General features: G+C 37.3%; 1 protein-coding gene across 1 annotated transcript in view; it reads left to right on the top strand.

Annotated features, from left to right (window-relative positions):
• Window positions 1-7034: 7034 nt before the first annotated feature.
• The window catches only part of LOC127538746 (putative ankyrin repeat domain-containing protein 19), a 37384-nt gene continuing 28808 nt past the window's right edge, over window positions 7035-15610 (top strand). The window contains exons 1-3 of the mRNA XM_051962491.1: window positions 7035-7639; window positions 14995-15109; window positions 15275-15445. Of these exons, the coding sequence (XP_051818451.1) occupies window positions 7410-7639; window positions 14995-15109; window positions 15275-15445 (516 nt within the window). The 5' untranslated portion in view covers window positions 7035-7409. The remainder of the gene's footprint in view (window positions 7640-14994; window positions 15110-15274; window positions 15446-15610) is intronic.

The raw sequence follows: 15610 nt of genomic DNA, 5'->3' as shown, positions 1-15610 counted from the left end.
GGATCAGTGGAAAAGGCTAGGCTCACAAGACAGAATAGTCAATTATAGCAATCTAGTGTTTGACAAACCCAAAGCCCCTAACTTCTGGGAAAAGAATTCAATATTTGATAAAAACTTCTGGGATAATTGGAAATTAGTATGGCAGAAATTAGGCATGGACCCACACTTAACACCATATACCAAGATAAGATCAAAATGGGTCTATGACCTAGGCATAAAGAACGAGACTATAAATAAATTAGAGGAACATAGAATAGTTTATCTCTCAGACTTGTGGAGGAGAAAGAAATTTGTGACCAAAGATGAACTAGAGACCATTACTGATCACAGAATAGAAAATTTCGATTACATCAAATTAAAAAGCCTTTGTACAAATAAAACTAATGCAAACAAGATTAGAAGGGAAGCAACAAACTGGGAAAACATTTTCACAGTTAAAGGTTCTGATAAAGGCCTCATTTCCAAAATATATAGAGAACTGACTCAAATTTATAAGAAATCAAGCCATTCTCCAATTGATAAATGGTCAAAGGATATGAACAGACAATTTTCAGAGGATGAGATTGAAACTATTACCACTCATATGAAAGAGTGTTCCAAATCATTATTGATCAGAGAAATGCAAATTAAGACAACTCTGAGATACCACTACACACCTGTCAGATTGGCTAAGATGACAGGAAAAAATAATGATGAATGTTGGAGGGGATGCGGGAAAACTGGGACACTAATGCATTGTTGGTGGAGTTGTGAACGAATCCAACCATTCTGGAGAGCAATCTGGAATTATGCCCAAAAAATTATCAAAATGTGCATATCCTTTGATCCAGCAGTGTTTCTATTGGGCTTATATCCCAAAGAAATACTAAAGAAGGGAAAGGGACCTGTATGTGCCAAAATGTTTGTAGCAGCCCTGTTTGTAGTGGCTAGAAACTGGAAAATGAATGGATGCCCATCAATTGGAGAATGGCTGGGTAAATTGTGGTATATGAATGTTATGGAATATTATTGTTCTGTAAGAAATGACCAGCAGGATGAATACAGAGAGGCTTGGAGAGACCTTCATGAACTGATGCTAAGTGAAATGAGCAGAACCAGGAGATCATTATACACTTCGACAACGATATTGTATGAGGACATATTTTGATGGAAGTGGATTTCTTTGACAAAGAGACCTGAGTTTCAATTGATAAATGACGGACAAAAGCAGCTACACCCAAAGAAAGAACACTGGGAAACGAATGTGAACTATCTGCATTTTTGTTTTTCTTCCGGATTATTTATACCTTCTGAATCCAATTCTCCCTACGCAACAAGAGAACTGTTCGGTTCTGCAAACATATATTGTATCTAGGATATACTGCAACATATCCAACATATAAAGGACTGCTTGCCATCTAGGGGAGGGGGTGGAGGGAGGGAGGGGAAAAAAATCGGAACAGAAATGAGTGTCAATATAATGTAATTATTAAATAAAAAACTTAAAAAAAAATAAAAAAAAAATAAAAAAAAAATTCAAATACCAAATTGGAAATTCTGAAAATCAGAGATGAATAAAATTGAAAGGAAGAAAACCATTGAACTAAATAAAATTAAGACTTGGTTTTATGAAAAACCCAATGAAATAAATAAAATTTGGTTAATTTGAATAGAAAAAAAAAACATATTACCAACATGAAAAGGGAAAATTTAACTTGCCACTTAAGAAGAAATTAAAGTTCTAATTAGAATCTATTTTGTCCAAGAAATCTGACAAACTGAAATGGTTGAACATTTACAAAAATAAAAAGTGCCCAGATTAACAGAAAAGGAACATGGTATTGATACCTAAACCAGGTAGGTTGAAAACAGAGAAAGAAAATTATAGACCAATCTCCCTAATGAATATTGATGCTAAAATCTTAAATAAGATATTAGCAAAAAGACTACAGAAAATCATCCCCAGGATAATACACCACGATCAAGTAGGATTTATACCAGGAATGCAGGGCTGGTTCAATATTAGGAAAACTATCAATATAATTGGCTATATTGATAATCAAATTAACAAAAAACATATGATCATCTCAATAGATGCAGAAAAAGCATTTGATAAAATCCAACATCCATTCCTATTAAAAACTCTTGAGAGTATAGGAATAAACGGACTTCCCCTTAAAATAATCAGTAGCATCTATTTAAAACCAGCAGTAAGCATCATATGTAATGGGGACAAACTGCAACCATTCCCAATAAGATCAGGAGTAAAACAAGGTTGCCCACTATCACTGTTACTATTTAATATTGTATTAGAAATGCTAGCTTTGGCAATAAGAGTTGAGAAAGACATTAAAGGAATAAGAATAGGCAATGAGGAAACCAAATTATCACTCTTTGCTGATGATATGATGGTATAATTAGAGAACCCCGGAGACTACCAAAAAGTTATTAGAAACAATCCACACCTTCAGCAAAGTTGCAGGATATAAAATAAACCCACATAAGTCATCAGCATTCTTATATATCACTAACAAAACCCAACAGTTAGAGTTACAAAAAGAAATTCCATTTAAAGTAACTACTGATTGTATGAAATATTTAGGAATATATCTGCCAAGGGAAAATCAGAAACTTTATGAGCAAAACTACAAAACACTTTCCACACAAATTAAGTCTGATCTAACCAACTGGAAAAATATTAAATGCTCTTGGATTGGGTGAGCAAATATAATAAAGATGACAATACTACCTAAATTAATCTATTTATTTAGCACTATACCAATCAGACTCCCAAAAAACTACTTTGATGAATTAGAAAAAATAACAACAAAGTTCATATGGAAAAACAAAAGGTCAAGAATTTCAAGGGAATTAATGGGTAAGCATGCAAAGGATGATAGTCTACCAGTACCAGACCTAAAACTCTATTATAAAGCAGCAACCATTAAAACTATCTAATATTGCCTAAGAAATAGCAGTAGAATAGGTTGGGTACACAAATGTACAGGAAGGTACTGTTTGATTAAATCCAAAGAGACCAGCTTTTGGGATAAGAACTTGGCATAGACCTATATCTCAAACCCTGACCCTTTTTTGGTCACAATGGATATGTGAGTTAAGCATAAAGGGCGATAAGTATAAGCAAATCAGGAGAGCAAGAGATAATTTGCTGTTCATATCTTTGGAGAAGGGAAATTTCATGACCAAACAAGGCTTAAAGAACATTTTGAAATGCAAAATGAATACTTTTTGATTACATCAAATTAAAAAGCTTTTTAATAGAACCAGTGTAGCCAAGAGTAGAAGGAAAGCAGAAAGCTGGGAAATAATTTTCATATCCAGTGTTTCTGATTAAGGCCTCATTTCTAAAATATATATAGAATTGACTCAAATTATAAAATTCCCCTGTTGATCAGTGCTCAAAGAATATGAACAGAGAATTGACATATGAAGAAATTAAATCCCAATATAGATTTATAGAAATGTAAAGTAAAACCATCCTGAGATACCATCTTATTCCTATCTGATTGATTAAGATGACAGGAAAATATGATAAATATTGGAGAGATGTGGGAAAATAGATGCACTAAAGCATTGCTGGTAGAGTTGTAATCTGATATCACCATTCTGGAGAGCAATTTCAGACATAAACCCCAAAGTATTTAAATTCTGAATATCTTTCACCCAATAATACTTTTTTAAAGCCAATATGTGAAAAAGATCAAAGAATGATTAAGAGGACCCATGACTATAAAATCAAATTACCCCCAAAATTATTTTATTAGTCATGACAAAATAACAGAATTGATCTGGAAACAGAAAATTCAAGAATATTAAGGGAATTAATGGGTAAGCATGCAAAGGATGATAGTCTACCAGTACCAGACCTAAAACTCTATTATAAAGCAGCAACCATTAAAACTATCTAATATTGGCTAAGAAATAGACTAGTTGATCAATGGAATAGTTTAGGTTCAAAGGACAAAACAGCCAATAACTTTAATAATATAGTGTTTGACAAACCCAAAGACACTAGTTTCTGGGATAAGAATGCATTATTTGACAAAAATTGCTGGGAAAATTGGAAATCAGTATGGCAGAAACTAGGCATTGACCCACACTTAACACCGTACACCAAGATGAGGTCAAAATGGGTTCATGACCTAGGCATAAAGAATGAGATTATAAATAAATTGGAAGAGCATAGGATAGTTTACCTCGCAGACCTCTGGAAGAGAGAGGAATTTATGACCAAAGAAGAACTAGAGATCACTATTGACCACAAAATAGAAAATTTTGATTATATCAAATTGAAAAGTTTTTGTACAAATAAAACAAATGCAGACAAGATTAGAAGGAAACAATAAACTGGGAAGACATTTTTACAATCAAAGGTTCTGATAAAGGCCTCATTTCCAAAATATATAGAGAATTGACTCTAATCTATAAAAAGTCAAACCATTCTCCAATTAATAAATGGTCAAAGGATATGAATAGACAATTCTCAGACGAAGGAATTGAAACTATATGTAGACATATGAAAATATGCTCCAAATCATTATTAATCAGCGAAATGCAAATTATGACAACTCTGAGATACCACTACACACCTGTCAGATTGGCTAGAATGACAGGGAAAGTTAATGCGGAATGTTGGAGGGGATGTGGGAAAACAGGGATACTGATACATTGTTGGTGGAACTGTGAACACATCCAGCCATTCTGGAGAGCAATTTGGAACTATGTTCAAAAAGTTATCAAACTGTGCATACCCTTTGATCCAGCAGTGTTTCTATTGGGCTTATACCCCAAAAAGATACTAAAGAAAGGAAAGGGACTTGTATGTGCCAAAATGTTTGTGGCAGCCCGGTTTGTAGTGGCTAGAAGCTGGAAAATGAAAGGATGCCCATCAATTGGAGAATGGTTGAGTAAATTGTGGTATATGAATGTTATGGAATATTATTGTTCTGTAAGGAATGACCAGCAGGATGAATACAGAGAGGACTGGTGCGACTTACATGAACTGATGCTAAGTGAAACGAGCAGAACCAGGAGATCATTATATACCTCAATAACAATATTGTTTGAGAATGTATTCTGATGGAAGTGGATCTCTTCGATAAAGAGAACTTTAATTGATCAAAGATGGACAGAAGCAGCTACACCCAAAGAAAGAACACTGGAAAATGAATATAAACTGCTTGCATTTTTGTTTTCCTTCCCGGGTTATTTATACCTTCTGAATTCAATTCTCCCTGTGCAACAAGAAAACTGTTCAGTTCTGCACACATAGATTGTATCTAGGATATACTGTAACCTATTCAACGTGTAAAGGACTGCTTCCCATCTGGGGGAGGGGGTGGAGGGAGGGAGGAGAAAAAATCGGAACAGAAGTGAATTCAAGGGATAATGCTGTAAAAAATTACCCTGGCATGGGTTCTATCAATAAAAAAAATTATTAAAAAAAAAAAAGTACAACTATTTGTTGTAAATTTGCACTAAAAATAGAGATAAACTATATAAAGTGCTGGATGAATGATGATGAAATCTGTTACTAGCTCAATGGGGCTTTCAACTTGCCAAACTATTGTCCACACTTATTCAGAATATAACATGGTGCGAAATGTTAGAAAATGTTAGAGAACATCATATGCAATTTAGAGACAATATTGAAGTTCTCAGAATATCATCAGGTAAGGCCCAAACGATGGAGAGAATCAATCCCTTGAATAGATATTGACGAGCCATGTCACAAGTATAACCAACATGTTGACCACAGGTTTTACAAACTGGATCACAAATAATCTCTACTGAGACCAAAAGACCTACAAGATGAACTGCAGCAGCAACAACAGCAGCGGGTTGGGAGTGGGGAAGGGAGGGTCATCAGGGTGGTTATGCATTATTTCTGTATTCTCAGGTTCAGTGACTGGAGCTGAACAAATCAAGGTGAGCTGATGGTGCAGAGGATCCATTTCACATCATGAATGGAACATGAGAGGCAGCAGGGAAAAGCAGGAGGGGGGAAAGGCCAAGACTAGTTAGATAACCTGCATTGTTTCCCTTTGCAGAAATTTCCTTATGGATTGGGGGTTGAACCCAAGTCACTAGAAGGTAGCAACAAAACACTGCTACCTTCTACTCCACATTATATGTGACTTAAAAATAAAGCAGACTTTGATGATCTCTCCTAATGGAAGCATGCAACACTATGGTATAAACTGATAGAGAATCAAAGTATCTCTGCAGGATATTTGAGAAGAGTCATGCCTTCCCTTAGTCTTCTCTCTCTTATCCGTATCTCTTGTCTCCGTATTCATCAGTGTCCCTCCTAGAATGTAACATCATTAAAAACACCATTTTCTGGACAGGATCTCATCAGCCCAGAGTTGAATGGGTCTATTATCCTCTATATGCCCTCGAAAGTCTTAGGGTATGTTTACATCTTTCAAGTAAAAGTGGTACATCTTTTTCTATTGAACTGCGGAAATCCCTCTCCTTTCTGACCCCTCTCCCTCTCCCCCCTCCCCCCCCCCCAAGTTAATAATAGCAGCAATAAGGCAAATTATGTAGAGGATGGACTTGAACCCAGGGCTGTCTGGTTGAGACCAGCTGACGTCGCCCCGTACAAATCTTTCCCAACACACTTTTAGGCAGTAACCGGGAAGAAAGACTCAGAAGAGATCCCTAGACTACATTTGTCCATGCGGGCCTCTAGGGTCCTTTTCAGGCTGGGCGCCGCCTTTAGCCTCACAGAATTGCAAGAGACTTGGGGAGATCGAGTAGAGTCTCCTTTTACGGAGGAAACCAATGCTCAGAGAAGTGCTTGGCCCATTACAAAAGTAAGCAACAGAGCAGGTCCCGAGATTGGAATGCGAGACCAGGAGCTCACCCACCCTGAAGCGACCTCGAGCTCTAGATTCCTCGAGCTGAGAGTTAAGGGACCCAGCACCCAAGCACTGATCAGTGCGTGACTTGACTATCGCATCCGCGTGAGCCCAGAGCCTGACAAAGGCACGCGCAGTTCAGTTTCCCTCTTGCCGTTGCCAGCGTTGCAGTCGACTCTAGGGCTGAATTATAACTGCTACGGGCTCACAGGTTTCTTAAACCTCTGGCCTCCGGTTATTGACATTTCCCCTTTTTATTCCCCTTTAATTTCCTTTTTAATTCCCCCTTTAATTTTCATTTTAATCCCCCTTTTAATTTCTTCAATTTCCCCTTTAATTCCCCCTTTAATTTTCATTTTAATTTCCCCTTCAATTTCCCATTTAATTTCCCCTTTAATTCCCATTTTAATTCCCCCTTCAATTTCTTCAATTCCCCCTTTAATTTTCATTTTAATCCCCCCTTCAATTTCTTCAATTTCCCCTTTAATTCTCCGCCTCGGAACAGGCTGAGGGGCCGGGAGAGAACTCCCCCCTGCTTCCAGAATGAAGAAGATTTTTGATTTCGGCAAGCAAGAGCAGTTTCCACCTTGCCCTCCCCGCAATCTGCCGAATTTCTTTGGGGTCCAAACATCCAACTACATCCCAGGATACGTGATCCAGAGCAAGGACCTCCGGAAGATCCACAAAGCTGCTTTGTTAGGGGATGCGGCCAAAGTGCAGCAGCTGCTGCTGCTCGGAAAAAACAATGTAAACGATGTAGATAGAGAGAAGCGGTAAGAGCAAAAGTTGGGGGAGGAGAGAAGGAGAAGGCCCCACAGGAGGAGCCTAAGACATTCCCATCTTCCCTAATCCCTCCACTTGAGTCCGTGTTCCTCACCCTCATTAATCCCCCAGAAATCAAAACCCCCTCAGCACCTGCGACAGGGTCAGGGTCAGGTTTTGCTTCCTAGAGATTGGATAGCAAATCCCCAAAGCTGACATCACTTCCTTCCTCGTGCCCATTTTTTAATGAATTGGAAACTCCTTCCTTTGGATTTTAGCCAGCTTTCATATTCTTAATCAGTAGCAACGTGGGAGCAAATATGAATCTTTCCTGCTGAAACATTGACCTATCTAAAACAACTGTGTCTGACTATCCGTAGGTGAGGGATTTTCTTGGCAAAGTTACTGGAATGGTTTGCCATTTCCTTCTTCAGTTCATTTTGATAGCTGAGGAAATGAAGGCAAACAGGGTTAAATAACCTGCCCAGGATCACACAACTGTAAGTAGTTGACATCAGATTTGAACTCAGGAAGATGTCTTCCTGACTCCAAGCCCAGAAGTCTTATTCATTGTGCCACTTAAATGCCCCAATATGGACACAGTATGTGAAGAGTAAAAATTTCAAGGCAGACAACTGCTGCTTTTATTAAGATCTATGTATCAGGTAGAGGACTCACAACAGCAGATACAAAGGAATGGGGGAGCAGGAATTGCCCCTACATTCTAGGAGGTCAGTCAGGTAAGGGATCAAAAATCAAAAAAGCAGTGTCAGAAGCAGAGGAACTGATATTTGGAAAGAGAACCAGGAGAGAGAGTGGTGTTTAAAAAAAAAAAAAAAAAAAAAAAAAAAAAAAAAAAAAAAAAAAAAAAAAAAAAAAAAAATAGAAGGGAATATCAAAAAGAAAAAGGTTGCAGTTTGGAAGGCTTCAAAGAGGCAAAAAGAGAATTGAGAAAAGACAAATTAGATTTGGCAATTAAGAGATGCATTAACATCTGTGAAGAATTTAGAAGAAAGAACATGAATGTTAAAAGAAAACGACAGGAGAGGAAATGGAGACACCTCTTGTCAAGACCCCTCTCATGGCGTTTAGCTACAAAAGACTGGAGAGATATGGAATGATAGTGGGGATGGATCAAGTAAAGTTTCTTTGGGCATTGGGGGAGAAGACATGGACATGTTTATAGGCAGCAGGGAAATAGCCAGGATGTAATGAAAGATTGAAGATAAGTGAGAAGAGGAATGATAGATAAGATACCATGCTATCGCTTATATATGTAGAAACATTTTCATTGGCAAGGAAAGGACTACCTCTTCATGGGAGATAGGTGAAGGAAAAAATATTCATAAAAGGCATTTATAGATGAATTAGATGAGAAGGAGGGGAAAAGAGGGAGATTTCAGGACATGGTTTATTTTTTTTCCCCAGTAAATATGAGCCAAGATTTTTAGCTGAAAAGGTACAGCAGAGTGTGTACTATGGGAAGTTTGAGAAGGGATGAAAAGGTTTGGAAGAGCTGTTGGGATAAGGGGCATAGTGAATTGTTTAGGGAAGTATCATATGAAAGGATGGCCTTGGATCAGTGAGAGCCTAATTGAGGTCATGTGACCTAAGTTTGCAGTGGCCCTAGTAAGCACAGTTGCATGATTTCCTCCAGCCTCATTGACAACACGTGCATAGAAAAGCTTAGCCTTAGGAGGACAGTGTTGGCAACATGATACATGAGCAATAGATTCAAGGGAAGGCAATGGAGAGTTGAACAGCCATAAGGGAAGACAATGGAGAGTTGAACAGCCATTATGAATGGTTCACCAAGGAGTCAAGATGCGGAAAGGAGAAGAGTGTAGCTAATGCAGGAGTGATGGCCTTGGATTAGAAACCATGGTCTGGCTGAAAAAGAGAATTTAAGTTTGCAAAGCAAAGGAAGAGATGGAACGACAATAGATTGTGATCAGAGAAGAGAAAGTGAGGATTTGAAAGCATGGCAGCGCTGCATTTGTGGGTGGTCAGAGATCTATCTGGCTGAGATAGGATGAAGTAGATCATATGAAATGAGGAAGTTGAGTAACTGTGAAGTGAGAATGTTTGAGGGAAGGACAACCTGTATGTTGAAGTATAATGCTTTGGAAAGGAGAGATTGTGAGCTAACACATGGGTGTAAATATCTATGTATAAACTAGATACATACAAGCTGAAGTGGGAGTAGTCTCAGAGGGACAGCACTAGGTCTAAAGGAGGTGACTAAAGGCTTCTGATAGAAGGCGAGACTTTTGCTGATATCAGGAGGTGGAAGTGTGGAGCATCCCAGTCATGGAGACAGCAAGTAAAGTTACTTCGTGTCCAAAGATGGAGTGCTACGTGGGAGGAAAGGTTAGTGGACAAAGACTTATTCAATGTTTACTATGTAACGACACTCTGCTAAGATCTTGGAATACAAATATTGGTCAAAGACGGGCCCTGCTGTCAGAGCACTCACGTTTCAGTAAAGGACATAACATGAAAACAGCTAAGTACAAACACGATACTGCATGAAGGATAAACTGGGAATAATCAACAGAGGAAGACATCAGTTTTAAGGGGGATTGGGAAAAACTTCTCGTAGAAGTTAGCATTTTAGCCAGGGTAGGGCAAGAGAAGAGTATTGGGGGAAGGGGGAATCTAGTAAAAACACCTGGAGTCTGGAAGTAGAAGTGTCTTGTGCTAGGATGGGCAGTGTCTGCTCACTCCATGTTTACTCTCTCAAACAAACTACTGGACACAACAGGCCACTCCGTTGTACATCGTATAGAGCAGAAAGGAGAAGAGTGTAGCTAATGCAGGAGTGATGGCCTTGGATTAGAAACCATGGTCTGGCTGAAAAAGAGAATTTAAGTTTGCAAAGCAAAGGAAGAGATGGAACGACAATAGATTGTGATCAGAGAAGAGAAAGTGAGGATTTGAAAGCATGGCAGCGCTGCATTTGTGGGTGGTCAGAGATCTATCTGGCTGAGATAGGATGAAGTAGATCATATGAAATGAGGAAGTTGAGTAACTGTGAAGTGAGAATGTTTGAGGGAAGGACAACCTGTATGTTGAAGTATAATGCTTTGGAAAGGAGAGATTGTGAGCTAACACATGGGTGTAAATATCTATGTATAAACTAGATACATACAAGCTGAAGTGGGAGTAGTCTCAGAGGGACAGCACTAGGTCTAAAGGAGGTGACTAAAGGCTTCTGATAGAAGGCGAGACTTTTGCTGATATCAGGAGGTGGAAGTGTGGAGCATCCCAGTCATGGAGACAGCAAGTAAAGTTACTTCGTGTCCAAAGATGGAGTGCTACGTGGGAGGAAAGGTTAGTGGACAAAGACTTATTCAATGTTTACTATGTAACGACACTCTGCTAAGATCTTGGAATACAAATATTGGTCAAAGACGGGCCCTGCTGTCAGAGCACTCACGTTTCAGTAAAGGACATAACATGAAAACAGCTAAGTACAAACACGATACTGCATGAAGGATAAACTGGGAATAATCAACAGAGGAAGACATCAGTTTTAAGGGGGATTGGGAAAAACTTCTCGTAGAAGTTAGCATTTTAGCCAGGGTAGGGCAAGAGAAGAGTATTGGGGGAAGGGGGAATCTAGTAAAAACACCTGGAGTCTGGAAGTAGAAGTGTCTTGTGCTAGGATGGGCAGTGTCTGCTCACTCCATGTTTACTCTCTCAAACAAACTACTGGACACAACAGGCCACTCCGTTGTACATCGTATAGAGCAGAAAGGAGACACTAGTAATCTTAGAAAGTGCACCTCAACCTAAAACTGACTCAAAGTATTTTATATCGATGACATAAATTCAAAGACTTATCATTTCTTCAATTTATTTTTCTTTAAATAATTTCTATAAGTATTTCTCCTACACTCCAACAATCCTAATTTTTTGAAAATAGGTTTTTTAATCTATATTTTAAAGTTAAGATTTTGAGCATGATTTCCATACAAAGACAAGTGAAATAAAACAGGGATGAAGTTATGATTAATGTAAGCAGATTTTTTTTTCATGTTTAGCTTATAGAATCAGCTTCATTCCTTTCTCAGAATACCTCACATAGCTTTCCAATGAAAAGTGTAAGAGTTTCTCATGGGATGTAGACTGTTTAGGTAGTTTTATTGATAAGAGGGAATTCCCTTGACTGCAGATCAGTATCTTTTCTGCAACTTTAAATTTTAGAAAATTGTGTTGATCAGTGAGAGGTTAATTGATTTGTCCAGGTTTTACATAGGCAGTGTATGTAATATGTAAGACCTAGTAGGTCTGCAAACTTCCAGAATAATCTTCTGTCCACCATACTGTGCTGCCTCTCTTGATTTTATGAAACAATATATGCAAGAGACTCTTTAACCATGAGTCACAAAAATTATACATAGGGAAGTTAAATTCCACATGTATTTTTCAAAGGACTTTTTAAATTAAATATGAAAATCTGTGGAATCCTGTCTGGAAATTTGATGGTTCAAAGTATATTATTCATTTGTCCAAATTGAATTTTATATTGTTTCTTAATTGGTGAAAATATGCAAGTGATTGTGTTCTTAGAAACAATGAAGCCTTGTCCTGATTTAAACTTATTTTTTCATGCCATTTCCAACACCAGTCATTCATTAGCTTCCAAAATTTAAAAAGGCTATATTTTGATTTTTTTCTTAATATTTTTCCTTATCCTAAAAGCCAAGAAATAAAGGTATTGGCATGGTACTTCTGCACAGACAGCCATACATCGATGTATCTGGCTTAACATTTATAAAGCCACAGTAGGTGTGAATAAGTGAGGACAGCCCCATAAGTTAAACAACAGAGGTATTGGCTCTCTGAAATGACTGAAGCAAAAGGCCGCCTTCTAATAGATATGCTGATTTGCAGTTGAATTAGTTTCAGAATATATAAATAGATAAAATAAATCTGTGTAGACATAGTTTTTGATTTGGTTATTAAGATTTATTTAAATATGGTAATCATGGAAATGACAGCAAGTACCTCTTGGTTTAAAATGTTTTTTTTCCTAAAACTAAAGAAAAATGAAAATCCTATAGCCACACAGTATGACAATTCAAAGAAAATGTTAGTTACTTTTTCAAGGTTGAGATACTTTTAAATGTGTTAAGTAGTGATCAGAGAACCCATGCCAAATGAGCCTGAACAGAATGTCACTAATTATCCACCAGTTTGAAGTTTAACTGTATTTAATATGGAGACTTACTCGAAATGATGAGCATTGAATTTCTAACCATCTTCTACTTGTTAATTAATTGAAAACTGTCTCAGATTCTTCCCTTCTCCCCTCTACTTTTATGGTTATATTGCCTTCCCACTCAGTTAGCATGACGGTTTACCAAGCATCTTTCTTTTTCACCCTCTTTTTCTCTATTATGAGAATTTTTTGCTGCTTTGCTTCCTTCCTTTCATTACTCATTACTCAGTTACCTACTTGAGCAATTTCACAAATATAAACACCTTTTAAAAATCCCATCACCCTTTCTGCCAACTCCTTCCCTGGAATATCATTTTATCCTGTCTTCCTTTAATTTTGTTTATCCCTTTTCTGAGTAAAACAAGGAGTACATCTGGATTAAGAAAGATAAAATTAGTAGTGTAAACAGAATTAACAAATCTCATTTTTTAAAGTTCCCTTCATATTCTTAATAAAAGGTTCATTTCATCTCCCCCTTTTCTAAATAAACTTGAAAAAAATTAGCAGTTAACTTTTTTTAGATAGGCAAATGTGTTGTGTTTTCTGTTTTGTTTATTGATTTAAAAACTCATTTGTATTTTTGCTAAATACTAATTACTAGAAAGACCTGGATTCATATATACTTTCTAGTTATATGACTCTGAGCAAATTTGTTTATCAGTTTCTTCAGTGTCCTCAAGTTTGAGGATGATAACTACTTCCCAAAGATCAAATGATGCAATATTTGTAAAATGCTGAACACAGTCTCTGGGACATAGTAGACACATAATAGATGCTAGTTTTCCTTCTTAGCAAGATACATCCAAGCATGTCACCATTGCAGCTGGCAGGATGGGGAAGAAGAAATCTCTTCCCTCCTGACTTCCTTGGACACTCTGGAAGAAGGCCAGAAGGAAAAGGCAAAAGGGGAGTTCTGAAAAACAAGAAAAAATGAAAATTTATATGAACATTCATTACTTTAGTAATACATGATTTTGTTGTTATGGATATTTCCTCCACCAACACATAACACACCTTCTTTATAACTTGGTGTAGAAGGTCAGCTATCAGCAGGAGGTTTTTCAATGGATAGAATGCTGGGCTTGGAGTCAGGAAGATTCATCTTTGTGGAGTTCAAGTCTGGTATCAGATACTAGCTGTGTGACTTTGGGCAAGACTTAATCTTGTTTGCCTCAGTTTCCTCATATGTAAAATGAGCTGGACAAGGAAATGGCAAACTACTAGAAGCAAGAAAACTCAACATGAGGAGACAGAGTCAAACAGGACTGAGATGACTAAACAACAAAGATAAACTTTGAAATATATCATCGATAAAAAATTCATCCTCCTTTGACCAACCTGGTAATATCTTTATGACCTTAGTTAGGTTGGTCCATGGACAACAGACATACTTACTGCAAACCCTTTCCACCATGGCAGAAGTGCCAAAATGGTTACCTTGCTGGAATAGCCTGTGGCGACTTTGAGCCACTTTAACTGTACAGTGCTGCATTTCCGTGAGTGTTGGTAGAGAATGCACACGCGTGTACATGTGCTAGTACAAAGATACGATATGTAAATGTATAAGGGATTTTGATGAGGCAGCTGCTTCACTAAATATTTTGTAGTTATGGATGGATAGCTTAGTGGGAAAAGTTATTAGACTTAACCACCAGGCAGAGTGAAGCCCACCTATAATCCCAAGTTACAGAGAGGCTGAGGCTGGCAGATCTCTTGAACTCATGATTTCTGGGTCACAGTGGGCCATGCCAGTAGGGTGTCTGCTCTATTTGGCATTAGTATGGGTAATCCTGAAGTACAAGGGCCTGCCAGCAAGTTACCTCAGGAGAGGTGAAGCAGTCCAGGTCAGAACCTGAGCAAAATTCCCCTGCTAATCTGTAGTGAAATCTACATCTACCTGCTAGATATATTTCTCCTGCTGTAGCGATTTTTCGTATCATATCCAGCAATGAGAGTTAATGCATATTTTGTATTTATTTATGTGATATTAGTAACCATTTATTTTGGAAATGATTTCTAATTTAGGCAAAAGAATAATGCATTATTACTCTAATTAAGTTAAAATTATCCTAACAATGATACAATATTGATTGCCGTAGTATATTATCAAACAATCACATTGCTCTCTCATTTCTATAGAACATGTCTTCATCTGGCCTGTGCGAATGGACAACCAAATGTTGTGTCTCTCTTAATAGAGAGAAAATGTAACTTGAATTTGTTGGACGGAGACAGTCGAACACCTTTCATGAAGGTATGCTTTAGTTAATCATGCTGTTCGTTGAAATGCATTTGGATTTCTGTCTTTGATTAAAATATCAAAAGTTAGTAAATAACTTATTTAAATATCACTAATGATGTTTGAATATGCTCAATTTTACATTACATTATTATTTCTTTGTATGTATTATGCTGACAGGCAATACAGTGTGAGGAGGTGGAGTGTGCAACTCTTTTGCTTGAACATGGTGCAGACCCTAATATTGGGGATGGCAACAACAATGCTCTTCACTATGTTGCCTTTTTTCAGAACGTAGACATGACGGCAAAACTGCTTCACTATAAAGCTGATATTGATGCAAAAAACAAGGTAGAAATTAACAATCTTGTATAATAGATTATCAGCTAAAAAACAATGTACAATGTACTTATTTTATAATTCATTTATTTTTGGAAGCATTTTTAAATGAAAATAATTTAAAATTATTCTGTAGTCAAAATTTATTAGTCCTTGGAATTTTTTAATGTGGGATGG

The sequence above is a fragment of the Antechinus flavipes genome, chromosome 5 (genome assembly GCF_016432865.1).
Source record: "Antechinus flavipes isolate AdamAnt ecotype Samford, QLD, Australia chromosome 5, AdamAnt_v2, whole genome shotgun sequence".
Taxonomy (NCBI): Eukaryota; Metazoa; Chordata; class Mammalia; order Dasyuromorphia; family Dasyuridae; genus Antechinus; species Antechinus flavipes.
The sequence above is the reverse complement of the archived record's forward strand: the minus strand, read 5'-3'. Positions and strand labels throughout refer to the sequence as shown.